This window comes from Ambystoma mexicanum, chromosome 9 (assembly GCF_040938575.1).
Source record: "Ambystoma mexicanum isolate Mex_15411 chromosome 9, UKY_AmexF1_1, whole genome shotgun sequence".
Classification (NCBI taxonomy): domain Eukaryota; kingdom Metazoa; phylum Chordata; class Amphibia; order Caudata; family Ambystomatidae; genus Ambystoma; species Ambystoma mexicanum.
Genome location: NC_090931.1, coordinates 1,528,922,563 through 1,528,949,092, shown reverse-complemented (window position 1 = coordinate 1,528,949,092; position 26,530 = coordinate 1,528,922,563). Strand labels below are relative to the sequence as shown.

The 26,530-nt window shown below is 46.3% G+C and overlaps 1 protein-coding gene across 1 annotated transcript in view; it reads left to right on the top strand.

Annotated features, from left to right (window-relative positions):
• Positions 1 to 5,302, top strand: part of LOC138487560 (zinc finger protein 16-like) — a 127,316-nt gene extending 122,014 nt beyond the window's left edge. The window contains exon 9 of the mRNA XM_069614040.1: positions 2,764 to 5,302. Within this exon, the coding sequence (XP_069470141.1) occupies positions 2,764 to 4,037 (1,274 nt within the window). The 3' untranslated portion in view covers positions 4,038 to 5,302. The remainder of the gene's footprint in view (positions 1 to 2,763) is intronic.
• The last annotated feature ends 21,228 nt before the right edge of the window (positions 5,303 to 26,530 follow it).

Genomic DNA, 26,530 nt, shown 5'->3' with positions numbered 1-26,530 from the left:
TCTTGGGGGGTTCGTGGGATTTATGAGAGGGTGCTGGTAGATCAGTGGGTTCAACCGTGGGTTTATTACCGTGCTGTAAATAACACAGGTGGCGGGCTGTGGCCTTGGTTGCGGTGCCGGGGCCTCTGACTCTCTGAAGTAACGCCAGCTTGGTTGGGGGAGGTGAGGGAGCGCGGCACAAGTCTTAGCTTTTTTATCTGGCAGGCTTGGTGGGGTGGGAGAGGGAATGGCCTTGCATATATCCACAAAGGTATTTTCCTCGTGCGTTGCTGATCAGTGAATGCAGAAGTTCTATACTGTTCTGCCTTATTTTGACGTTATTTAGACACACATATATATATATTTCAATTTCGTTACACATTTCTTTAATACAGTCGGTTCCAGTACCTTTTCATTACCTAACATTATATTCACTACATTGTGTGCGTATTGTATGTACATTAGACGTTATACGAGGGATATCTAGGTTATGGCCTACAGAGATTGATGCTCGCCGCTTTGGGTGATTCAAAAACATATATGAGTTCAAGTTTCTACATACTATTGAAAAACACTTTTACAAAATAGAGGTTACACGTTTAGTCAACATCTTTCTCCGTGGTTATAGCAGCATTAGTCCAGACCTGGAGGGATATCATATAACGTTACATTTTTATGGTTTATTCACATTTTAAACAGAGGTAGTTCATTAATACCAATACTTGAATTATTTTCCACCTTCTTCAGATAGTGATGCTTCAGCTTTTTCCCCGTTACCCCGGCCTTGCGGTCCGGGTCATACGGGGTGCAATATCACATTGTTACTAATATAATGTTGCCGTGTTGGCATCTCGGGTTTAGCTCATCTCAGACTTTCTCATGGGAACGCGCTTGCAACGGATCTGCCAGGGCTGCTGAGGCGGCAGAGATGCATGAAAGGCCCTCCAAAGGTGGGGGCCTCGTTACAGTGTGCTGAACTCACACCATGTTTGCTATGCAAGATGGCGTCTAGGCCTAACTTAATTTTTGGTAACTGCAAAGACAGGGTGCGTGTGGGCAATGTCGTCGGCGGGTGAACCCTCCTCCACCTGGGCCCGGGTGGCATGAGGGTGCGCCCAACGAGCCATGGTCCTTACCTGGGGAGGGAGCTGTAGGTGAGGAGGGCCTCGTGGCCATTCCTCCCCTACAATATCAATATATGCAATACAGGTTTGGGAATTCAAGGGGTTGGCGTCATACCCTGAGTGGAAAGGGGGGGGGGGGATACCATGTTCCTTCTAGTGAGTCTCCTTCCCTCCTACGAGGATTGTCTCCCCGATACGGTCCTCCCTCAATCAGCCACCCGCAGGGTCAGGATCAGGTAGTGGCTTCCTTTCCTTGGCCATATGGAAAGAGCTTTCCCTCAGAGAGGGAGTGATGACGTAGCTAGATTAATCACAGCCCATTGTTCAGCCATGCCCCTCCTTAATTCTCGGTGTGTATCTCCATCTCCCACAATTCCTGGCGTTCGTGCCTGAGCTGTTCTGGTGATTCCACCATACACTACCTGCAAAGTTGACTTAAAGTATAAAGGTTTTCAAAGAAAGGTGTCGGGCGCCCCTCTCCAGAAAGAACATGGCATTATAACCTGTTCTGTGGCTTTTTCCCACTTTGAGAATGCTATGGCAATTCCCTTCTGAACAAGAGTTCCAACAGCAACCCCAGATACGTGTTTCAGCCTTGTTGGGCCTCATCACTTGTTCAGAAGGGAATTGCCATAGCATGTCGGTGCTGGACTGCCCATGTGGGCGAGACAAAGACTGATGATATTTCCCATCTGTGAAAGGTACAGTGAGCAAAAAGCGATGACTGCGGACTGTCAAAGCGGGAAAAAACTACTGAACAGGTTATCATGCCATGTTCTTTCTAGAGTGGGGCGCCCGCTACTTTATTAAAGTAGAAGGTGATTATATCGATTCCCCCGTCTCCCCACATCCCATCCTCAAAAGGTAAAAATCCACTGTATGCTGTACATCTTTAATTCAATCTCCATATAAATGCTCCATAACTAATTTCCAGAATGTTACCTGCTTTGTTATGCAAAGATGTCCCAGTATCCACTGGAAGGAGTGGCCCCATGGATTTCTCTCCCCAGACACCTGAGAGAGATGTGTATGGGTGGAAAACCGTCCCCAGTGCCGGACGTGGCCTTGCAGAATTCTCTCCCCAGACCTCCCCCCCAAAGAGATGTGCATCTGGGTGGAAAACCTTCCATGCTGCCAGAGTGGCCTTGTGGCATTCTCTGCCCAGACACCTAGAGAGATGCGTATGGGTGGAAAACCTTCCAGGCTGCCAGAGTGGCCTTGCAGAATTCTCGCCTCAGACACCTGAGAAATGTCAACTCTAAGGTTCTTTTTAAAAGGAAGCTAAAGAGCTGTTTTCTCTCTGCAAAGTATTTTATCTGTGTGCCTGTATTTCTCATCTAGAGTCTGCTGTTTGATTTGTGTAGTCCTACGGTGAGTATTCTTAGGTTTTCTGTATGTTATCTGTGACATATTTCACTTGCTGCAACATTGTTCATTTGACGCTATTCAAACTCCTTCTTTTAGTTGTATTTATTTTAGAACATAAATTGTTGAGCTCTACTTTTTTTTTGATATCCTGTTTATTGGAGGTTGAGTTTAAACATTTGGATGGGAGAAAGGATTCCCTAAGGCTCACCTAGTGTATTTGTGGAAAACTGTCTATTGGTTAGGCTGTATGAAGACTTGACAAAATGCCTGTAACCTTTTATTCTATCAACAGGGAATGGAGTGATTACCGCGATCGAGGGCCGTGGAAGAGGCACACACTGTGACCAGAGTTTTATTGAGAACTCCCAACTCATGATGCGTGTGAAGAGCCACACGAAGGAGAAAGCATTTCCCTGCAGTGAAACGCTCCTCGAAGAAAGCAAAAAGTCCAGTCTAAAGCTAGACAAAAAAGTTCTCAAGAGCAAGAAAAGCTATGAATGCACAGAGTGTGGGAAAATCTTCATTAGGAGGTCACATCTTGCCCAGCATCAGCAGATCCATACTGGGGAACGACCGTACCAGTGCACAGAGTGTGAGAAAACCTTCAATCGGAGCTATAATCTGTACCAGCATCTGAAGTTGCATAATATTATGCGACTCTACCACTGCATGGACTGTGACGAAAGATTCTCCCAAAGATCAGATCTGATTAACCATCGGAAGATTCACGCAGGAGAAAGGCCCTATGAATGCACATGGTGCAAGAAGCGCTTCGTTCATGTCTCAGTTCTGATCATCCATCAGAGGAGTCATACTGGAGAGAAGCCCTATGAATGCACCGAGTGCAAAAAGTGCCTCCAAACAGCTACCCAACTGAAAAGACACCAGAGTCTACATACTGGGGAGAAGCCCTTTGAATGCACAGAGTGCAAAAGGAGCTTCAGAGACCTCTCAACCTTGCGGAACCATCAAACAATTCATACTGGGGAGAATCCCTACGAATGCACAGTGTGCGAGAAACGCCTCCAAACATATACCCATCTAAGAATCCACCAGAGAATTCATACTGGGGAGAGGCCCTATGGGTGCACAGAGTGTAAGAAGAGTTTCCAAAAAGCTTCCAATCTGGCAAGCCACCAAAGGCTTCACACTGGAGAGAAACCTTATGAGTGCGCGGAATGTGGAAAGCGATTTAATACAAGATCACACATGAAGACACATCAGACATCCCACACAGGGGAACGTCTCTACCAGTGTACGGAATGTGAGAAAAGCTTCACTCAGAGGGGGAGTCTAATCCAGCATCAGAAAATCCATTCTGGGGAGCGGCCATTCCAGTGTACAGAGTGTGAGAAAAGCTTCACTCGGAAGGGGAGTCTGATCGAGCATCAGAGGAGCCATACTGGGGAGCGACCCTACCAGTGCACAGAGTGTGGGAAATGCTATGCTAAGAAGGTGATTCTACAGAAACATCAAAAGATCCATTCAGGAACAATCCATAGTGGTAAGCACTTGGATGTCCTCTCAGGTGTAAATCCTGGTAGTAGCGGTCCTGTGGGTTTGTAACAGTACTGAACGGCATAACTGACTAAGTACCACCATGAAGGAGTTAGAATAAAGTTCATTTCCATTAAAGCTGCAGGATTTTAACCTTTACCTGGACACAGGAAAGTTATTTTCATAGCATGCCATGTGTCCCATAAATAAATGTACATAAACAAGTAATGCATTTACATATATTAATCCTGTGAGAAGATAACATGACAGAAGCAACAGGAGCTGCTAATATAAATATAAAAAATAACTTCCAGAAAAAGTAGTAGAAATTACAGTGAAGTGACAAAGAAACAGTTCATAATCAGAAATTAAAATATGCATGTTATAACAAAAAGGAGAGCTGAAACCTGAAATGAGATTAACCATGACCGCACAGGATGCTCGGACGGCTACACCATTCTTTACTATTTTGCATAGAGGAAATTGGATGATGTATGTTCTGCCACCTCGATCTTCGGAACACCTCTTACTTCTTGCATTTGGGTGAGTTTCTCATGTTAGAGGATCATTAACATCAGGTCACAACACAAGCACATTTGAAGCTCTGTGCATCCTGTTATTTTCCAGTACAGGGTAACCACAAGGGCCAGGAGCCAGGCAACCATGCAAAAAGTACAACTAAAACAAACCTGGAGATCCGCAAGGGTAGTTACAACAGTTCTGTTCAGTGGTTATTTCATGAAGGGAGCAAACATTCTGAAATACCATTTGATGCAAACAGACAAGTCGTGGTGATTATTTTAGGTTTTGTATGGCCAATGAAGAGATTCAGACACATGCAGAATGTAAAGTGGGCATCATGTAGTCTATACATGACCATCCCAGTTTTTAATTTGTGCGGTTCATTTTACACTCTCTGAGGGAAGTTTGGGACTACTCGAACAGCTGCCACACTAGAGCGGAAATTAGTTCACACCATGTTTTTATACATGTTTCCCTGAAACCTTACTAATGAGGACAACATTACCAATGAGGACTATCAGAGAGACTAACTATCTAACTTCTGACGGCTTTAAACTTGTTAAAATGTGTTGTGATTTTACTCAAAATCCAACTTTTATACCTTTTATGGAACTAACAAAAATATGTTGAGATTGGACAATGCATTTGCTTTCAAACTCTCATAAACTTCATCAGCTGGTGGTCACAGAGTGAATGAGTAACACATTGCAAAATGTTCAGCTAAACCTTGTACTCTGCATGAGTATTATTTTGTTTATGAACAGAGTAAAAAATGAAGCTTGATAAACCAAGCTCATCTATGTTAAAATGCACAGACTACAATGGGCTCCCATTATTAACCTGAATGAGAAATACATTGGAACATTACCCCAAAACAGCGACTGGAGGGTGATGGATTATTTATGCTAACGGCAGAGGATCTTATGTGTTGAGAAAGAAGGAAGTTCTGAAGTCGTCTGTGTTCATCAATCAACACATGGAAAGCAAACGGGTGTGGTGGAGAAAGCTGTACTGGTATCCTTAAAGTCTCTGTGCACCATGTCTCTGTGCTCCTGCCTGTGCCGGCCATCAGTTCCACATGTCTCTGTGCTCTTTTTCTGTGCTCCATGTCTCTGTGCTCCTCCATGTGCCACCTGTCTGTGTCCCTTTGTCTGTGCCCCATGTCTTTGTACTCCTGCCTGTGTGCCCCTGTCTCTGTGCTCCTGCCAGTGCACTGCAGGTCTGTGTTCCATATCATTGTCATCCTGTCTTCGTGCGCCATACCTCTGTGCTCCTGACTGTGCCCCTATCTGTGTTCTTGCTTTTGCTCCCCTGTCTATGCTCCAAGTCTCTGTGCTCCTGCCTTATCCACCTTGTATGTGCTCCATGTCTCTGTGGTTGTGCCCCCATCTGTTCTCCATGTCTGTGTATTGCTGCCTGTGCTCCTGCCTGTGCCACAAGTCTCATCTCCATGGCCCTCATTCCGAGTTTGGAGGTAACCATGGCGCTATTCGCTCCATGGCTGCCTCCAAACCCCCTTCCGACTCCTCCATGGTGAATGGAGGTATTACCGCCCCATTCCAAGGTTGGAGGGGGCGGTAATTCCCCATTTGCCCTTCCCCATTCCCATTTTTGCCCCATAGGGCTCAATGGGAATGGGGAAGGCGGTAATTACGGCACCGTAAATTATGGTACCGTAATTACCTCCAAAGTCCTTTTGCTGGTTCGTTTTTTAACACCTGCCAAAAGCAGGCGTTAATGTACAACCCGCAAAGGGAACTCGGAATTGGGTGGTAAGGGTTTAACGGCACCGGTCTCGTTACCGGTGACCGTTAACCCTTACCGCCCAACTCGGAATGAGGCCCCATGTCTTTGTGCCCCTGCCTGTGCCCCCTTACTCTGCTTAATTTCTCTGTGCCCCTGCCGGCGCACTGCAGGTCTGTGTTCCATAACATTGTCATCATGCCTTTGTGCTCCATGTCTCTGTGATTCTGTCTTTGTTCACCTGTCCATGCTTCATTTCTGTGTGCCCCATACCTCTGTTCTCCTGACTATGCCCCCTGCTCCATGTCTCTGTCCTCCTGCCTTTGACCCCCTGTCCCTGATATTGTTATTAGTATCAGGTGCAATGTACCAGAAACTAATAGTTTGTTTTTAATTTAAAAAAAAAAGAAATATGGCTGCCATGGATCCAGAGAAGGGAATATGTAGTCCCCTCTCCCTTTCCATGACCGTTATTGATGAGGCTGCAACGGCATGCCTGTGATGGACCAGGTCATGGACAGTAAAAGGTGAGTGGATGGGAGGGGGAAAATATGTGGCAGAGGGGGTGAGGCAAGGGGATGCATGGATGTAGGCAGCGGGGCAGTACTTACCTGAGCACCTGGTGGGGGGAAGATGGTGGCGCCCGCCATGAGGAGACTTGGGACGGTAGGATTACCATGTGGTAATGCCCCCATTTTGAGCCTCCTCATTGGCTGGCAGGCTGACACTCTTGCCCCCTCACTGGGTACTAATGTAGCATATACAGAGCTGCACATTAACCCCTTAACTGATGAGCTTTAATCAAGTCTATGTTAAGGGGTTAACAGGAACCAACTTTTATGGTAAGAGTATAGACATTGAATGGGTTGTATTAGGATACTCAGAAACCAACATAAATGTTTTACACCTTGCCATTAAATAGAAGTGTTAGCAGTTATTAATCCAGACAGTGAACATATAGTAAAAGAAAATGGTGCATAACCACAATGTAGGACGGTCAGACCACTGGCAGAATCTGTGTATATGAAATGATTCATCAATACAATCATCAAAGATGTTGTAGAAAACAGAAATGTGCAGTTGTTTGCCAAGTAAAACACTAAACCTACTTAAATCATCAACTAACCTGCGGGACACCAAAAAAAAAGAACTACGTCAGCTCTTTTTACCATGATGTCAAGAACGTGAATTGCAGGAAACTTTTAATACTTTAGAAGCCGCATTTAACAATAACAAAGATAACATTAAATTCCCTGCTTTTACAAATTATATTAAATGCTAGAAATGGAGCAAGAAAAAAATGATTGCGATAGAACTTGCAAGATATGCAAGAACCTATATGTTCTAATTCAAATGTATTCAATCCAGTTGGAGAACCAATGCAGACATTAAGTCAAAATAACTATGCGAGATGGATTTGCTGCCATGACCACAAGCTGTTACATGAAATCAAGGTTTGTGAGTGTGCACACTTTAAATCTTCACTCTCTTATCTCAGTGGGCAAGCAGCGGCAGGCAAGTGTTTTTTAATTAGTTGTATTTACATTTGTGTGCAACACATTTGCTAATCGTTTAGCATGTGGTGTAACATCACCTACTGGGCTTGCAGCTTATAATGTCACTGGTGTAACACTACATAAAGTATTTAACTGCTGAATATGTCAATGTTTACAATATCACAAACTTCTTGCACACTTGGCACAGGAAGGAGCTACAATAAAAAAATGAAGGGTTTTACTAATTGATGCAGGGAGCATGATTTCAAGCATAGGGCCTGCATTTTTATTTCTTCAAATGCACAATTCTTTTTTTAAATATAATGATACTGTGATCTTTCGATGTACAGATACAATGTTATGTTCAGATATGTTACAATAAAGCCAGTTAATGGACAGCCTGTAGTTAAAACAATTACTACAAAAGATAGTTGTAAAACAGTTGGAAGCATCACTAACGTTAATTTATGGTGTTATTGCTCATACTTGGAATTAACACAAAACACAATGTAAACATTTAGAATACAGAAAAATGCTCCAAAGAAATTGGAATTGGATAAAGTCACCCACAACGCCAGTACAATAGTACAAACAAGACTAATTCACTTGTGTGGTGATAAAGTAACAACGTCAGAGGTATATACTGCATTAACGTCTTGCTTGAGTATTTTCATACTCTATAGGCCACCTAATAAAACTCCATAATTAACGGAACAGTTGCTCGCCATACTAGGTGCTACCCTGAAATCCTGCTTGCATGTTATTTTATTAGGAGGTTTTAATGTGTGGGCCAACAATCCTTCGGATTTGGAAGCTCTATCGCATCTGAATGTAATGGGTGTTTCAGGGTTTAAAAAAATGTGAAGACCGCTACTCATACTGGGGAAAATATCATGGACTGGATACGGACCAGGAACATCAATATCCCATCTATAAATGTGAAAGAATGTCCATGGTCTGATCACTTCTGCATTACTTTTTATCTTCTTCTGCCATGCCCTCCTTCCAGAGGAAAAGAAACACCTAATGTCTAGGAATGTTCGGGAAAGTGACCTTAGAATCCTTTGCCTCCTCTGTGCTTTCTCAGTCAACTTATCTCAAGATATGTCATTGGAAAACTTCACAAAGCAGTTTAGAGTAATTACTGATAGTGATTTTGATAGCTTGGCTCCTTTACATCCCATTGTCCCGAAAAAAAGCCTCCAAGCAAAATGATTGGTTTAATACTGAGGTATTAACATTTAGAAAAATTAAACATGCCGCTGAAAGGAGTTGGAGGAAAAATCTCTGTAACAGCTCAAAGACCGCCTATAGGTTGGTCGTAAAAGGATATAAAGGTGATATTCCCACAGCCAAGGAAGTTAACTTCAATGACAGAATAGTTGTATCAAGTAGCGTGAACTCTTTTCCATTCTCCATGAACTGGAAGGAAAAACTACTAAATCCAGTTTTGAAATAGGTAATAGCTGGTGTCAGAATATCCAGGATGAGTTTAGATGCTTGTCATCAATAAGCCACCATGGAGCGAGTCAAGTTGCTTGAAAAACCTGTGCATCAGCCTCAATCCTAGTCTGATCAGGTGATTTGCTGGAATCACCTCCTCTCTTTATGTTTAAGGAGCTATCAGAAATGGAGGTCCCAAACATTCTGCAAGACATGAAACCCACCTCATGCAAAGGCAATGTCTTTCCTGCCTCTTTATTTAAAGATTTTCCTGCTCCACTACTCCCATGGGTCACAAAAATAATTAATGCCATTCTCTGAACTCAGATACTAGATTGCTTGAAAAAAGTCTGGATTTTTCCCCTCTTAGAAAAAGATGATTTGGATCCCACTGTCTCTACACATTTTAGGCCCATAACTAATGTGCCCTTTTTGTTAAAAATTCGAGACGAAATTGCGTATGGTCAATATCATGATTTTGTTGAACAGCACAAAATACTTGTGATTGGTCCGTCTGGATATCGCGCAAAGCATGGGACGGAAACTGCTTTGCCAGATCTGAAGTCTAATATCATTAAAATTGTGTACAAAGGTCATACCGCACTAAGGCTCTATCAGCCACGTTCGATCTTGTCCATTACGATCTATTGGTCGATGGACTGGTCAGGACAGGGAAATGCACTGAGAATGCTGCAAAGTGGTTTATATCTTTTCGTGGGCCCAGACAAGTCAAAGTTATCCATAATGACTGTCTGATGTAGAGGAGATGCAGGAGGAGGTGTTGCTGGATAAACTAAGAATAAGAACAAAGGAGGGGAGAGGAATGTTGAACCCATTTGTCTTTTCTGTTTGTTATTATGAAAAATGCAAATAAAAAGGGTTTTTTTAAAAAAAAATGACTGTTAGTCGGCTCCTGTGTTTCTTACATGTGGTGTACAACGGGGATCATGTCGCTACTCTTTACTGTTTAATATGTACATTAGATTGCTGTGTGACCTTTTGGAGGATCCCAGTGTGCAGTTTGCAAACTATGCGGACGACACCCAGATTTTCCTTGAACTATCTGGGGTGTATTCCAAGGACACTAACATGGTTAATCGAGTCATTTTGGCAGTTCAGTCTAGGGTGGCATTACACTCCGTAGCATTAAATGATAAGAAGATTGGAACTGGTGGCAGAATAAAGAAATTGTACCCCAATATTGCCTATTTTATTTTTTTGGAACTAATTGATTCGGATTTCAAATAATCGATGAGCTCTCATTATAATACCTCAATAGTTCACATCAAAGAAAGGCAGACAGAAAAAGAAAAAACAAACATACAGATAAATAATACATTCAGCATATAACTTAAGACATTCAACAAATGTCAAACATTGCAATGTGTAGACCATATAAATAAAATATCTATATATAATGTAGACTTATCTCAATTTCTTTGAGTTGTCCGTCTAATTCATCTTCTAAGATATTTGTTTTAAAACCATATTCAGGAACTCGTTCCAAAGTTTATCAAACAACTTTCCTGTTTTTTTTTTTTGCATATCCAACATAACTCTTTTAACATTGTAGATTGAGTACATTTCCGACATCCACATGTCTTTTCCGACATCCACATGTCTTTTGTTGGTGCTTCAGTCGATTTTCCAGCTGCGTAGAATTAATTATTTTGCTGTCAACGATGCATTCAAAATCCAGGATACTTGATGATATGACAAATCTCCCAGATCTGTGTATTATCCCAGAATCATTGTGTCAAAACCAAATTCTCTTTCATTGCACAGTTCCTTGTTTATCACTTCTGTGATCTCAGACCAAAAAGACCTTACTCTGTGACATTCCCAGACCATATGTTCAAGAGTACCTCTCTAGTGACTACAACCCCAGTATGCATCGGTAGAGTTAAGCCCTTGACTGTATAAGCGATCTGGATTCCAGAAAACTCTGTTTAAAATGTTTGATCACAGGCAATGACATTCCTGTTGCGCAGCATGAAAAAACACTAGGAGTTTATCTAGACTCACAACATTGGACAAACGGGTGGCACATTTAACTTCATCTTATTAATATATGATTCGATTGTTGTGGCAAATATGCCTGTATCTATCGTAACATAATCAATCGGGTGGTAGTAGCTGCTGCCACCATTAATGCAAAACGTGATTGTCTCTTAGTTGGCACCTCACAGTCAAATATTAAAACATTGCAAACCATTCAGAATGGGGCAGTTTGTGGGCTCGGGTGGCGCTCCCAAGTGTCAGAGGCCCGTCAAATGCTACATTGGCTTCTAGTGGACCAGAGAGTCCGGCACAAGGCTAACACCATTGTTTATAAGTGTCTGTCAGGTAATATCTCTTCCTACGTCAGCACTCACATTAATAAGGCACCTGTAAGATGAACTCTGTGTTAAAACAAGGATGCCCTTTTGGATTGTCCACTTTTCTAAGAACATTAGTGGGTACAAGCTTTGATGTCTGGGTTCCTTTGGTCTGGAACGCATTGCCCATCTCTTTGAGGACAATTCCTTCTTTGACTCAGTTTAAGAAGTGCCTGAAGACTTGTCTCTTTGACAAAGGTTCAAACTAATAAAGGTCTGAATCTCTTCTGCTTAGGTATTTGTTCTTTGTTTGTTAGTCTTGTCAGCGCTCTGAGGCCTCCGGGTGTGCAGCGCTATAGACAAAAGAAATAGAATAGAATTAAGTAAAGGTAAAAAACTGTCTGGGGGGTGTGGCCGACCAGGGCGACCGTGAGAACGCTCTCCATGTGAGCTCCGTGCTACTGAGGCCTGGCAGAGCCCTGTAACCCCAATTCCAGATGGTGATGTAAGCACCCAAATGAGGATAAGACCCCCCTAAACCTTGCAGCAATCGTTGTTGTGGCTTTCATGTGATCGGAATGAGTGCATCGGACTGATCAAGGCTGCCGTGAGATAACGCGATGAAGATCCAAGATGGCGCCTGAGTTCGATCTTGCTGAACAAATATAGCGATTACTCTTGAGATAGAGGTCATTCACTCACCCCTCCATCCCACAGACTGGGTAAGAAGGTGGGGAGCAACCAGAGCCTCTTTCTGTCCCTTCGCTCGGGTAGTGCACCTCCATGTGCAGTATTCACCTCAGAGCTAAGAGTAATGGGTACGTACGGCTCTGGAAGAGAGCACAAGAGAGCTCGTAATCCCCCTGGGTATTTGATCGCTCCTGCAGACATCCGAATGGGAGACAGAACATCCATACCATTGAGGACCAATTCACAGGGATCCGAATTTGGTAGGACATGTGCTATACTAAATAGTCCATGAGGACTTGGAAAGCATGGGAGGACAGAGGAGGAGCAGCCATTAGCGTAGTGGAGTGTCAGTCAAGACCTACAGGGACAGGTGCAATCAACATGAATCCCAATAGGTTGTTGTCCTTTAGTGTGTCACTTGTGAAACTTAATATTGAAAACATTGTCTCTGAAGTGCCTAGAGAACAAAGAAGGGCTTATACCCCAAGTGTGTGGGGGTTTGATCAGTGTGGCATGTGAGACCAGTGTGCTCTGATAGAAAATTCCCAGAATGGGAAGAAAATGGCAAAATCATTGAATAACCAAAAAACGACTCAATCAGGGTTACATAAAAAGTTGGTACAGGTACACTCCCCGCACCTCGAGATAGAAATTGAAGATCCCCTGGCCAACAGATTGGACCATGTTGGCGGGAATCAAAAGAGAAATGAAAGATAATGGGCCTCATTAAAAGTTGGCTGGTCCGGAATTAACGTGTCGGTAATATTTACTTGCACGTTTCTGGACCGGCCAACTACAAGTTTGCTGGTAGGGATGGAAGATTTACGACCAGCTAATAGCTGGAGTTAAATCCGACATCCTACCAGCAAAAAACTGCTGGAGTTACTGGCACAGTAATACCGGTGCCGGTAACACTGGCAAAATCCCCCATGGAGTCCAATGGGGCTCCATGGAATGGGGATTTACTGACGTTACCGGCACTCATAAGCCGGCTGTAATACCGCCGGACCGAGTGCCAGTACCAGTAATTCCGTTTGCCGATATCCTGGTGGATTTACCGTCCGGATACCGGCAAACTTAGAATGAGGCTACATCGAAGCTGGCCAAATCCATGGCAGATCTGGATAAACATGTTGAGGGCGGCTGAACATATGCTGGAAGAGGTAGAATCGACCGTGTGTGAGCAGGAACATGGCTTGCAGAGCTAACAGAGAGTGAAAGGGTTGGAACAGCAGATGGAAGTGGTGCTAACCAGACAGTAATATGAGCAAAACATAATCAGAAGAAACCTCATATACAGGGTGTTCTGAGTGATTACAGATAAAAAACTGGAGGTGTATGTGATAGCACTGTTCCACTACATCCTAGAAGGAGCTCAAGAGATGGATATTGGGCCTCATTATAATGTTGGGGGATATGGTATGAAAGGTGCCGCTAAGGCACCGGCACCGTTCATACCGACGAGTTCTGCTCGCGGGTTCCTGACAGCCCGCCAGGTCTGACCTGGCGGGCTGTGCAGCACCCGCGAGCATAACTCGTAATTGCACTGGCACCGTTTACAATGGTGCTGGTGCAACCATGCTCCCTGCCCCCATTCTGCCCTATGGCAGAATGGGGATCGGGAGCCCGGCAATACCGCCACACGCCAATGGGCAATTACCGGCCCATTCAACTCGTAATGGGCCGGTTATTGCCCAATCGCGGGTGGTGGTGCCGGTAGCGAGTTTAGCGGTAGCCGTGCCTGTAAAACAGGCACGGCTACCGCCAAACTCGTAATGAGGCCCATTGTCCTGGATCGTACACTGGGTCTTTTCAATTTGCACAGGCAACACTACAGAAAAGCCTGTGCCAGGTCATGGGCTGGCTTTGTGAGAAAGGAGAACATTACAGATGGGCGCACCCACACTGACTACTGCTCGTATATGGGGGGACATTTTATAATGTGACTAAAGAAGAAGACTTTGTTGAAATAATGGACTTCTCAAATACCTCGCCGGAGGTTGGGGAACCCCTAAACCGACGAGAGACTTTGTGATGGAGGCGAGTGTCAGGACGTGGTTAGGAAGGAGAGATCAACCAGAACGTGGAAGAAGGAATACTGTAGAAATGTTGCAATCTGAGACTTGATGCCAGTTGAGGAGAGTGGTATCTGATTCTGATATATGGATTATCTAAAATTAGGGGCTCTCTAATTCAAAAGGGAGAGGGAGTAGATACAAGGCTATCATGGGGGTCTTTATAGAGATAATAGTTTGACTTTTTCTTTGGTTTTCTTCACAGAGGGGTTCTTGTGACTGAACAGGGGGCTCGGAAGGCCTGGGGGCATAGATAAGGCCCTCATCCAGATCCAGTTTGCACACAGTTAGCTTATGGGTGTGTTTGGGGAATGGAGGCGAGTGGGTTTTTGTTTTTGTTTATTTATGGATCGACATGAGTGGAATGTCCATATGATGGCTGGGTCCAGGTACAGTGCAAAAACAAAGCAACAAGGGTGAGACATGATGGGTGACCTCGGTTTTGTGACCCTGAATGTTGGAGTCTCAATTCCCCTCCAGAGAAAGTGAATTATATACAGGAGTTTCCAATGCCGCTGAAGAGGGGCATAAAAGGGGGGTTTGCAATATTGATACGAAAAGGGATACGTTTTGTGAAACACTATACATATAGCGTTCCAGAGGGCAGAGTACTGATTGTTAAAGGGGGCGGCTGATGGGGCAATTGTTTACTCTGGTGGGGGTGTGTGCCCTGAACCAACAACATGATCAAAATGTGACTACATTTTTGGGGGTAGTTGGGGGGACTCCGAGGGCCAGATGATGATTGGTGTGGAACTGTATGATGGATCCAATGGCTGACAAAACATTGCCCCCTACAGTGGCAGACCTACAGAAAAAGAATGCCTCATTGAGACCCGCCGATTCTTCCTCCAGGAGGACCGTGAATATACTTTTTTCTCATGCATCCAAAGAGGATGTTCCAGAATAGATATGTTTTTAATCTCCAACTCTCTGGTACAAAGGCTGATCTCTGTGGATATTGGTATTAGGTGCCTGGCAAACCATGCTCCAGTTATAGTGAAATTGGTGCTGTACCCCTGCCCCTAACAGGAAATCATGCAGATGGAATGTAATGATGTTAAATGATTTAGCTATCCGTGAACACATAAGGGAAGTGATTCTGTATTTTTCAAAGAGAATGAGACAGAAGGCATGGGGCTGGAGAATAATATGGGACTGAAGTAAGACGTTTGTGCGGGCAGAGATTTTTGGGAGATTATTGGTTTTTATTAAAGCAATGGAAGGCCTGAGAATTGAGTTGGAGAAGGTTAATGTGGCAGAAAAAGTTGATAAGCAGAAAAGGATGAATTTGGCTTGGAGGAAGTTGACTAAAGCTTGTTGTCTTTTTGAGACACACTTAGCGGATCGATGAGCCCAAATGTTGCAACAAGCAAAACAATCATTTTACATAAGGGGCAACAAGGTGAATCCATTTTAGTGACTAGATTGCGCAAGCTGCATAGGAGAAATTATTTTGTGGAATTGAGAGATGAGCTGGTTACATTACTAAGGGGGGAGGAGAAGAAAGTTAATATTATGAAAGGATTCCATGAGAAAATAAATGAGAGAAGAGTTAGACCCGAAGTTGAAAAGGAGGATGCTCTTGAAGGCACATCTCCATAAAATTACTGAGGTAGACCGAGATAGGTTGAATCAGCCAATTTTAAGGGAAGAAGTTGAGTGTGCTATTGATGCACTACCCTGAAGAAAAAAAAAGAAACAATCCAGCTGGATTCCCTAACGCGTATTACAAAATGTTCAAAAGAGTCCTGGCACCCCCACAATCGACAACAATATTGGTGCACAAACCTAGCAAGGACCCCAGTGACTGCTCGAGTTACTGCCCAATATTGTTAATTAATGCTGATGCCAAATTGTATATTAAAATTGTAGCACTTCGATTAGGGTTGGTCTTTCTTGATATGATCCACAGGATCAGATGGGATCCATCAATGATAGATCTACCCATGATAACATTAGTAGAGTGATAAATGTAATTGATTAGGGAAGAAGGTCGGGACAATGGATGATGGTGATAGAGCTGTACGTGCAACGTGCATTTGACAGTATGCATTGGGAGTGCTTGTCCTCCACATTGGAGGCGTTGGGCTGGGTCTCAGATTTAGGGGTATGATATTGGCTAATTTCCCGACCCCCTCAATGAAGTTAAATGTTAATTAAACACGGACCCTCATCCCCCTACTCGCAATATCACGAGGTACGCAACAAGGGTGCCCACTATCTCCCTTGGTCGTTACAATGGCCATGGTACCCCTAGCTAGTTTATTCAGGGGACATGAGTGGATATTGGGAGTTATGTCTGGGGAAAAGCAACATAAATTGGCATTATATGCTGCCAATGTTTTATTGTTCCTAACAGACACTCGGCACACACTTCCATTGGTGATAGATAGGCTGTGGTGGTTTGGGAGAGGATCAGGGTTTAGGGTAAATTATGGGAAATCTAAAGGGCTTAATGTGAATGAAAATCATATGATAATTGAAGAGGTGGCTGAAAGGTTCCCCTTTAAATGGGCAGTGTAGAGAATAGATTTTTGGGAGTGAAGCTAGCATCATCATATGAGGGGCGATATGCCGCAAATTTCGCTAATCTTTAGAAACAATTAAGCGAGGGCTTGAAGAGATTGACAGGGTAATTCATGGAATAAATGTGCGCCGAAAAGCAGTCCGCGCGGTTCCAAAGCGTCGCTGTGACACCACGAACCCCTTGCGCGATATGGCCAGCGAAGGTGCACACCATCCAGCGTACACACCTAAAAAGGAGGCGGACAACGTGAAATGGGGAACAACACTCAAAAATGTGGATGTTACGAGGGAAGCACTGCAGTAAAATCCTCACAATGCCCACATGCGCGCTAACCACACGTATTCATGGAATCGAACAGGGCTCACCGGTGCGTGGCAAAAGTCTCATAAACCTGGAAACACGTACGCCAGGCGATAGCAGGTGGAAGCGCCCCCGCGCACCAAAGCCAGTGCATAAAAGTGCGCGCAAACAACAAACCCGCGTATACAGCTACGATGAATGTACCGTTCCTCGCAGCAGTGATCGTGGGACACCACAGGAGGAGGAGGAAGATAGCCAGGCCCTGCATTTTTTTTTTTTTTTTTACCCAGGACCAGCCTTTTTGGGATGCCTGATGACCAGGTTTATGCTCATTATCTTCCTAGACCTGGTCACTGAGTGGGAGGATGTCCTCACATCTCCCACCTTTTGCTCCCAAGCACTGAGCCCCTTGGAAAAGGTGCTCAATGTCCTGCATTTTTTGGCCACTGGATCATTTCAGCAGACAACTGCCATAGTCTACCAGCCCACGCAGTAACGCTGCCTACACCAGGTGTTGGCAATCATGACTGCATGCCCCTCAGGCCGCAGAACACCTGCAGAAAGGCATGCCATGGTCCAGGACTTTTACGGGGTGGCACACTTCCCCAAAGTGCTTGGTGCCATTGATTGGACCCATGTGGCCCTACATCCACCTAGGGCCACTGAGCACATCTATCGCAACCGCAAGCACTGGCATTCCTTCAACATGCAGGTTATATGCGATGTCAAGGGAATCATCACTTCTGTCTAGGCAAACTATCCAGGGTCCACTCATTATAGTTTCATATTCAGAATGTCACCCCTACACCGGGACCTGGAAGCTGGGAGGCATGGCAACACATGGCTCATTGGTGAGTACAAATGCCTGTGCACACGCATGCATGTCACACACAGATAAATAGAAAAATCCAACTAATGACAACCATTATCACCTCCCCAGGGGACAGCGCCTATCCTCTGTGCACCTACATGATGATGCCAATACGGAACCCCACCACACCACCCCAGGTAAGATACAACGCAGCCCATATTGCAACCAGGGCCATAGTGGAGCACACATTCGGAGTGCTCAAGCCACGTTTCCGCTCCCTTGACCGCTCTGGTGGACAGCTACTATATGCACCCCCAGTAGTGTGCAGGATCATTGTGGCAGCGTGAGTCCTGCACAACGTTGCAACACGGTGGGGAATACCAGTGGCGATGGTGGTGCCCCCACATCCCCAACCACATGCACGCCCGCTGCGCATGGGAGGGGAATGGGCATGTGGCGAGGCAGCACGTACCCAGCTTGTGGCTCAAATTTTCACCTAAAATCCCACCCCTGTGGAGTGCACACAGGCCTGGCACATTCCAGGTGACAATCGATGATGACAAAGGGACAGTCAACTGTCACAACCTTACCACCCTGAGAATGTGACCTTGGAAGTGCTACATTGTGTGCATCCCTAGCTACTTAAACAAACGCAATCCCGTGTGACCAAAAGGCACACATCCAAGGTGCATGAACCACTACCCCCTTGCAAAACAGCACATCCAAATACTGGTATGTCACCCAAACCTCATGTCACCCGCCCGACACACCATGCCATGGCATGCAATGTGAAAACAACAAAATAAATGCACAACACATGACACAACTGTCACAAAGTGCACCGTGACAAATGGAAACAGGCCTGAGACAATTCCCTCTGACACTTAAAAATCAAACCGTACACATGAACATATATTCACCAGCATAACATATCACGAACACAGGACCCAACAGTGACAACGTCAGACAGTGACCAATCACAATAGCACAAGTGTCTCAATCTGACAAAGCCACCACATGGACCCTTCCCATCCTGAGTGTGTCGCTGCTAGCTAAATGTGGCAGGGTACCGCATACAGCATGAAGTGCATCAACAATGGAGGCAGGCAAGGTAATACATGATGATGTAACATGTAAATATGCACAATTAGCAATATACGAAGGAAAATGCATGTCAACCATGCACTGGAGAAACCATCATGAATCCCCACTAGGGGTGTATACACAGTTTGGACTTCAGACTGGCCACAGAAATGATGGAAGCCCAATACCTCTGTGTAAGTTACTGTCACACGGTGCCCTCCTTGCAAGCCCATGGAAAGGGGAAGCAGGAGTGGCATTTGTGTCTGGAACACAAGCTTCAAACACAAACGCGAGACAAGCCTGTATGGGCCCAGCTGGAACACACAGTGGATGCCTTTGGAGGCCACACAAAGCAACACACTGTTACATGAATGCACAATAGACAAATAAAATTAAAAAATAAAAATTAAATTAAAAATTACAAAAAAAATGGCCATGGTTGACGAGGGGGGGTGGGGGGTTGACCACCCATGAGGGAGGAGGTGCAGGGTGCACCTCAACACCCACATGCGTGGATGTTGAGAATACAAAAAAAAAAACTCCATGGGCTCATGGTCCGCACGGCTAGCCTATAGTGGGAGTACTATCGTCACCGTTGTCACCCTCTGGTGCAATATGAGAAGGTGTGAGTGGTACGGGAGGCTGACCACGCATAGCCCTGGCATGCTCCTCCATGGCAGCAAGCATGCAGGTCTGAAAGGTCTGGTTCTGCAGGATGATGGTCCGGAGGTCCCCATGCAGCACCTCACGTGTAGCATGGAGTTCTGGCTGCAAGGCCTCACGTGTTGCACGGACATCTGCCTGCAAGGCCTCACGTGACACACGGGTCTCCTCACAGCTTGCCTGGAGCTCAGCCGAGATGTTGTGTGTCAGCTGCTCCATCTGCTGTTCCACCCGTCTACTCTGGGCCATCTCAAGTGCACCCAGAGCAGCTCTGAGGGAGCTGTTACCTTCCCTCAGGGCATCCCTGTGGGCCTTTGCCTCTGCAGCCATGGCTGTGCGCAGAGCCCCCAGTTCAGCCCATCTGTCCCTGTTGGCGGCCAACATGTCCTGCCTCTGCGAGCGGCACATGGACCGCATTGCCTGCTGCTGGAGCTCCACCCTCCTTTCGGGGGGGGAATGGAATTGGCCACCCTTTCCACGCCCTGAGCCATCATCTCACATGATGCCCCCCTGTTGCTGTGCAATGGCATACCTGGAATTCTCCCACACGGTATTACCCGGTGGCGCAGGGCCAGCACATTGCCAGACACCACACCTGTTTGGCCCAAGGAGACCTGGCCCTTGATGTGCTGGCGCTGCCTGCGGCTGCAGGACTGCATTCCTCCTTTGATCTGCTGCCCCAGGAACAGCAAATAGTGTGGAGCATGATCCTGCATCCGTAACCGCCACAGGCGGACATACCAACACTGAATGGCCCCTTGAGGGGTCTACCCCCACTGCAGGTGTGTCGGACAGAACAGCATCCATGCCAGAATCACTCACCTGCGACAGCACATATGGTTCAATATCCGATTCCGCAACAGAGGCATAGAGATCAGAGATCCTCAGTGGTGTACTCGGAGACACCCATGGCCAGGATGGTCTGTAGCACCAATGTATTTTTGTGCGCTACTGTAAAGACCAGAGGGGGGCTCTGCACTTCTGCTCTATATATGGTAGAGGGGAGGCACAGAGACCCCTGCCAAGATTCTCTATTACGATAGCAATGGACGAGCAATCAAGGCCTAGCTTCTCAGGAGATGATGCGAGCTGGTTCTTAAGTACAGTGTAGTCCCCAAGCACCCACAAAGGAATGTCCACACACTGTATCGGTTACAACACAGTCTTTATATAATTAATATTCAAGGTCGTATACACGATCACAATAACTCACTTTGTACTCCGCAAATCAACAATGGCAAATATGTACAATTCTAAAGTGGTACCACTAACGTTATTAGATCTCATTAAAGTGCATACGGTCAGAATGACACACAGATCAAAATAAAGAGGAAACCAGCAGTAGAGAGAGGAAGGAAATCAAGATGGTTGAGCAATAAGCAGAATACTGGCCCTGTTATCTAGACACAGTTCTGTGTGGAGATCCCCCCACCTGGGTAACCTGTAGAAGAAGGATACAAGCCCAGTCCGTATATTGTTCCCACTAAACTTTCCAATAGTTCTGCAACCCCAAAGTACCTTGGCGTTGTAGCGTTCCGCGTCGGGGAATTGTCAGCCCTTGTTGAGTGTCCTCACTTTCTGGCAGGAGTCACGGGTCGTCGAACGTCCGACGGAGAACAGGTCGAGCTACGACGGTGAAGTGGCCGCGTCGTTCCTAGCGGTGCTCATTGACGGGGAAATGTAAACGTCCTGCCAGGAAGAGGCGTGCGGGGCACCTCGGTGTCGATAGTTCTGGACCGCAAAGAGTTGAAGAACTGTGGCCCAGCAAGGGCATCGAGTCGTCAGCGTCTCTGTGGTTTTAGGGTGGCGGGAAGCCCACCGGTGGATGCTCCTCGGCGCATCGACGGTCAGGCCTTCTCCAGCTGGATACAACAGCGACAATGCAGACGCGAGTGTCCTTGGATCAATGAAGTTCTTAAGCAACGGGAGCGCGGCGATTCCAGTCGGCAACAGCCGTCGGGGACAGTGGCGGATAACAGTCTGGGCGCTTCTCCTTGGAGTTCCACAGCAGTCCCCATATCGGGTCGGCAGCCTGTCGAAGGTCTGTCTACCAGGGAGTTTAGGCAAAGGTCAGCTGTGCACAAAGGTCCCTCGTAGCTCGGGAAGAGGGCGCCTTACCAGGTCTTGAAGCACAGCAGCTTTCAGATTGTGAAGGAGAGCAACAGCAATTCTTCTCATCCAGCAGGGCTTCAGGATCAAGCTTCAGTTACTCCAGTTACTTGTCGTGGTGGACTTCAGCTTCTGAACACAATTCCTAGTAGTGAGAGGTCCCCAGATATACTGTTGATCTCCCATTCATTCCGCTGGGTCACACTCAAGCAGCCAATCACGACTACGGGCATTCATGCAGGCAGGCAGCCAATCAGGCACACAAGGCATTCAGGCCATGCGCTTCTCTCCAGACACTCACAACAAGTTATGTGTATTGGGACAAGTACCGAGCCATTCAACACTCCAAGCTGCATTCATACTGGTTTCGGGCAGGGCTGTCTCAACCATTGTGTCAACCACCAGATACTAGACAGCCACAACATAGAATGTATATTCGTCACACACTCCATTCACCCAGGTCCCACCCACAGGCGTACCCACAACATACGGTTGTTGAGAAGGCTCGAACCAGTCTGGTCGGCACTTCCCCACACTACCATATACGGAACTTCCACCCAACAGCCAGTCAGGGGGAAGGGACAGAGGTAGGGCTTCCCGGGACTTCGGGAAGACCAAGGTAACAGGTGATGGAAGGCAATAGGCCATGGGGGCCATTGCGTCTCCATCCGGAATCTACCGATTCCAATGACAGGGCCTGGGCATCCCAAAATGGAGGACGCTCAGGGCACCAGCCATTTCAGCACAGAGCTGCCACCAGCCCGTACCCTGCTCTGTGGGTCACACACAGGTGCCCAAAAAACATACACTAGGGGCACAGGGTTGCACCCCTACCCATGGGTGCCATAAGAGTATCCCATGGGTCTGTTCACCAAAACCAAAAGAGAGAAAGCTGCACCGCCAGGAGTCCCACATGTCTTCTGCACTGAAAACACGACAGAACACACAATAAAAAGCAGTAAAGGACAAGGATACGGTGGCCCTGTCCCTCCGATGCATTTCCAGCATCACAGCTACCACCCCACGGCCTCCACTGGTGCCTGGTTGGGGCTCTGAATACTTCACCCCCTCCGCCATCTCCTCCTCCTCCACTGCTTCATCACCTGCACAAAATCAAAAAGAAGATATGACCACACATGTTAGCAGCATAGGCCACACATGTAGGTATTACAATATTGACAGCCAACACATGAAGTAGCCATGTGGCACATGACACAAACTCAGGCATGCACGCAGTGCCAATGTAATGGAACGGGACCCTGAAAGTAAACATGGATGCCTGTCAAATGTCAAAATAAGACATGTACTGCATGGTGCATAGCACCTCCTTCACACACAAGCTTGTTACTGGCATAGTCCTTCCACAAACATGACAGATGCCAACACATAGATGGCACGTAGCATAGCCATGGCAGAACTGTCAACCAGCCCCAGATGGAAGTCACATACTATTGTCCGCGATCCATATAAAATGCATGTCATCAGACAGTACATGGAAATCACTACGACAAAACACACATGTGTCACAGGATGCAACAACGCTAGGGTGTTGAAATACAGCAATGGGAGGCACATGGATACCATAATGCGAGGTCACTTTCACAAACCACAAGTGAATAGGCATGTAGAAGGATGAAACAGGGCTCAGAAGTGTGTGGGTGCAGTGCAGTACATGTGTACGGCCTCAACTATCAACAAAAAGACAAAACCAGTAATTGCAATGTCATGTCATGATGGCAGTATAAGGGCAAGTGCAGTCATCATGTGCAAAGTGCTGGCAGTGGATTGAAGGGATACAGTGAACCCCAACCCCACGGGCGGGGGATGGCTTGGAGGCAGTGCATGGGTCAAAATGGTTACTCGGAGTACCCTGTTGTAGCAGACAGTGTGGGCAGGTGTCAATTGCATTGTCACAGTGTTAGGCAGAAACCTGTGCAGTTCCCTCTGGGACCACTGCAAAGACTACAGGTGTTTGGCAGTAAAGCCACTTGGTAGCAGTCTGTACCACACAGATTCACTTGGTAGCTGTGGCTGAGCAGTCAGACTTCCCTCAAGAAGAGTTAGGCAGTATCCAGAGTATTCACAATAGGTCAAGAGAACACAGTAGAACAAGTAAACACTGACCAGGGCTTGGTGTAAAAGAGATATAATTATTTATTTAAAACCACATCTAGAAAAACACACAGGCACTAATAGTAAGCAATTCAAAAACACGGTCTCTAAAAGATATACACTCCCTTAAAAGAATATTAGACAAGTCTTAAGTAAAGCCCCACTTATTTTCAGACAGCGGTGAGCGCTTAACGTAGATGGCACTCTAATAACTTGTTTTAAAAAGGGAGAGAAAAGCAGAGAATAAATTGAAACAGATCCCAACACTTTTTCATGAGCACACTAGAGAAGAAGGCACAGTAACACCATGAATTCAGAGTCAGTAGGCCGGATACGCTTTAAGAGGATCAAAACGAAATGTGTCCAAGGTCACACAGTTGCAGTGCATAAAAGTCTTGTAATGGTTCAAAAAGGAGTTGGACCAAAGAAAGGGACCAGTTAGAGGGTTAAGGTGGCCAGCCCAGTCCAGAAGGTTAAGGGGTTATTATTACCTTGTAGCAATCTTTAGAAAGGGAGGCCTGGCGGACACGGTACCTTAAAGTGGTGAGAACACTCCAGCGGGGGCAGTTGTTCCTGGCAGCGGATGCAAGTCAGTGCTTCATCTGGGGGAAGAGAGGATCTCGTCATGGAGGAAGACAGGAGTCCGTTGCACTGGCAGGGAAGAAACCAGCCGTGGAGTTTCTCAGGTACAAAGAGCGGTCCGTTGATTCGTGGCTCAGTGGTGAGTGGCTATCCGGCCGCCGGGGTGCTTGGCACGGGCAGTTCGACCACAAACCGGTCTGGGGTGCGAAGAAAGAAGGTGAAACTGGTTGTGCCCACCAGTCAGGGGAAGAAGCCTCTCCAGCCGGGAGATCTTCTCTGTCGTCGGGAAGTGGTGAGTCGGTTCCGCAGGGCTCCACCGGTGGTATCGTCGTGGTAGGTCGGCTCAGCTTCTCCCTCGTCGGATTCTCAGGTCCTGTGGCGACTTCTGAAGTTCCAGTCCCCAAAGCCCTGCTTTTATGCAGCATACCCCCATTCACTCAGCCTAGCTGTCAATCAAACATGCTAAGTGGGGAGCCAGCCGGCTCACCACTTGGGCCAATCACACAAGAGTGCGACTTGAGTTACCAAGGTAACTCAGTCCAGGGTGCCTAAACCCCCTCCCGCACCCCCTGTGGTACCCAGACAGTGGCACCACTTTTGGAGGCTTCTGTGGAGAAGCCCGCCAAAAAAGTGGAACAAAGGGCTCGACTATGGTTGGAGTCATAGAAGAGAACACAAACGCCATTTTAGAATTGAGTCCTGGCAAAAAATACCAACCGGCTAATTAATAATTAAATAAACCGGCGGTATGTTCGAGGCTATGAGAATTAAATAATTAAAGTTGGTAGCCTCGAACAATGGGAAAATCCCATAGGAAAATATTCGCGGTCTAATATGAAAAGTAGTTTCCACTGCCACCAGCCAAAATTCGATCAGGGGGGACGGAGACGTGCCCCCTCGACTAACAGACCCCGGGGCAATCGAATTGCCCCGACCAGTACGTCCACAATATGATGGTTTGTACTGGTTTCTGTTAATAATTTGGGACTAGTAAAGCCAATGGTGACTTTACATGCCCTGGGAGACAGTAGTCAATCCCAGGGTATGGAGTTTATGGTGGGGTGTCACTATGACACCCCTGTGTTACTGCATGGAGGGTGCTGTGTAACAAACATAGGAAAAACACATGAGACCCTATGGAGTAAAGGACCTCATAGCCCATAAAACACATTACCAGTCAAAGGAACACCATAAATCATGCCCAAGAGTGGGAGAAAAAGAGTCTCACTCTTGGCAGGAGGAAAAACAAACTCCAGAAATCCAGCAAAGCTGCTGGGGGACTCACTAGGTCAGGAAATTCAGCCTAAAGAGAGAATTCTCCCTAACCCACAGTCATCTGGGACTACAGCAGGGAAGAGGAGGACAGAAAGCACAGCACATGAGGAAGCATCAGAAGTGCCCCCCGACCCGGAGAACCCACAACAGCAGTTGCATAGAGGCCAGCATCCGCTCGACACAGACGAGAACCACAAACAAATGGCCATGTGGAGCAACTGACCCTGAAGGAGCAGGAAAGGGATGATCAAATACCATGAGAAGGAGGAAATACTGGAGATTGGGTCAGATGAGGGGCTTGCCCCGGACCCATAGGGGCTTGCTTGGAATGCACATGGTCCATGAATGAACACTCATGGCCACTGTGAGCCTGTGCCATCAGCACAGTACGGATGACAGACCCTGCATCAAGGCCAAAGGATGTTCCACACAGTTCAGGTCTGGCAGAGTTGCAGAGGGAAGAGTGTTCATAGAAAATCGGGAACAGGCCGTTGCAGTAGTCCGCCATGGGAATCACCAGTCCCATCGAGAGAGTGAGCTGCTGGGGGATGGAGAGGAAAGGAAGGATGCCCCTGAGGAGGATCAGCTTGCAGGGTGACCTCACAGAGACGTCAGTCATGTGACGACAGAGGGCGAGTTTTGAGTGGAAGATCATCACAGGCTATCCGCAAACATGTTTAGGAGTAAGAATATGGACAAAAGAGGCTGGCGAGTGATTGACATGGAAAGAGGGTGCAGGTGTGTTCATGAGGATTGCTTCTGTGTGCAGCACATGGCCTGCACGCAGTCTGCATCACAACAAGCACATAT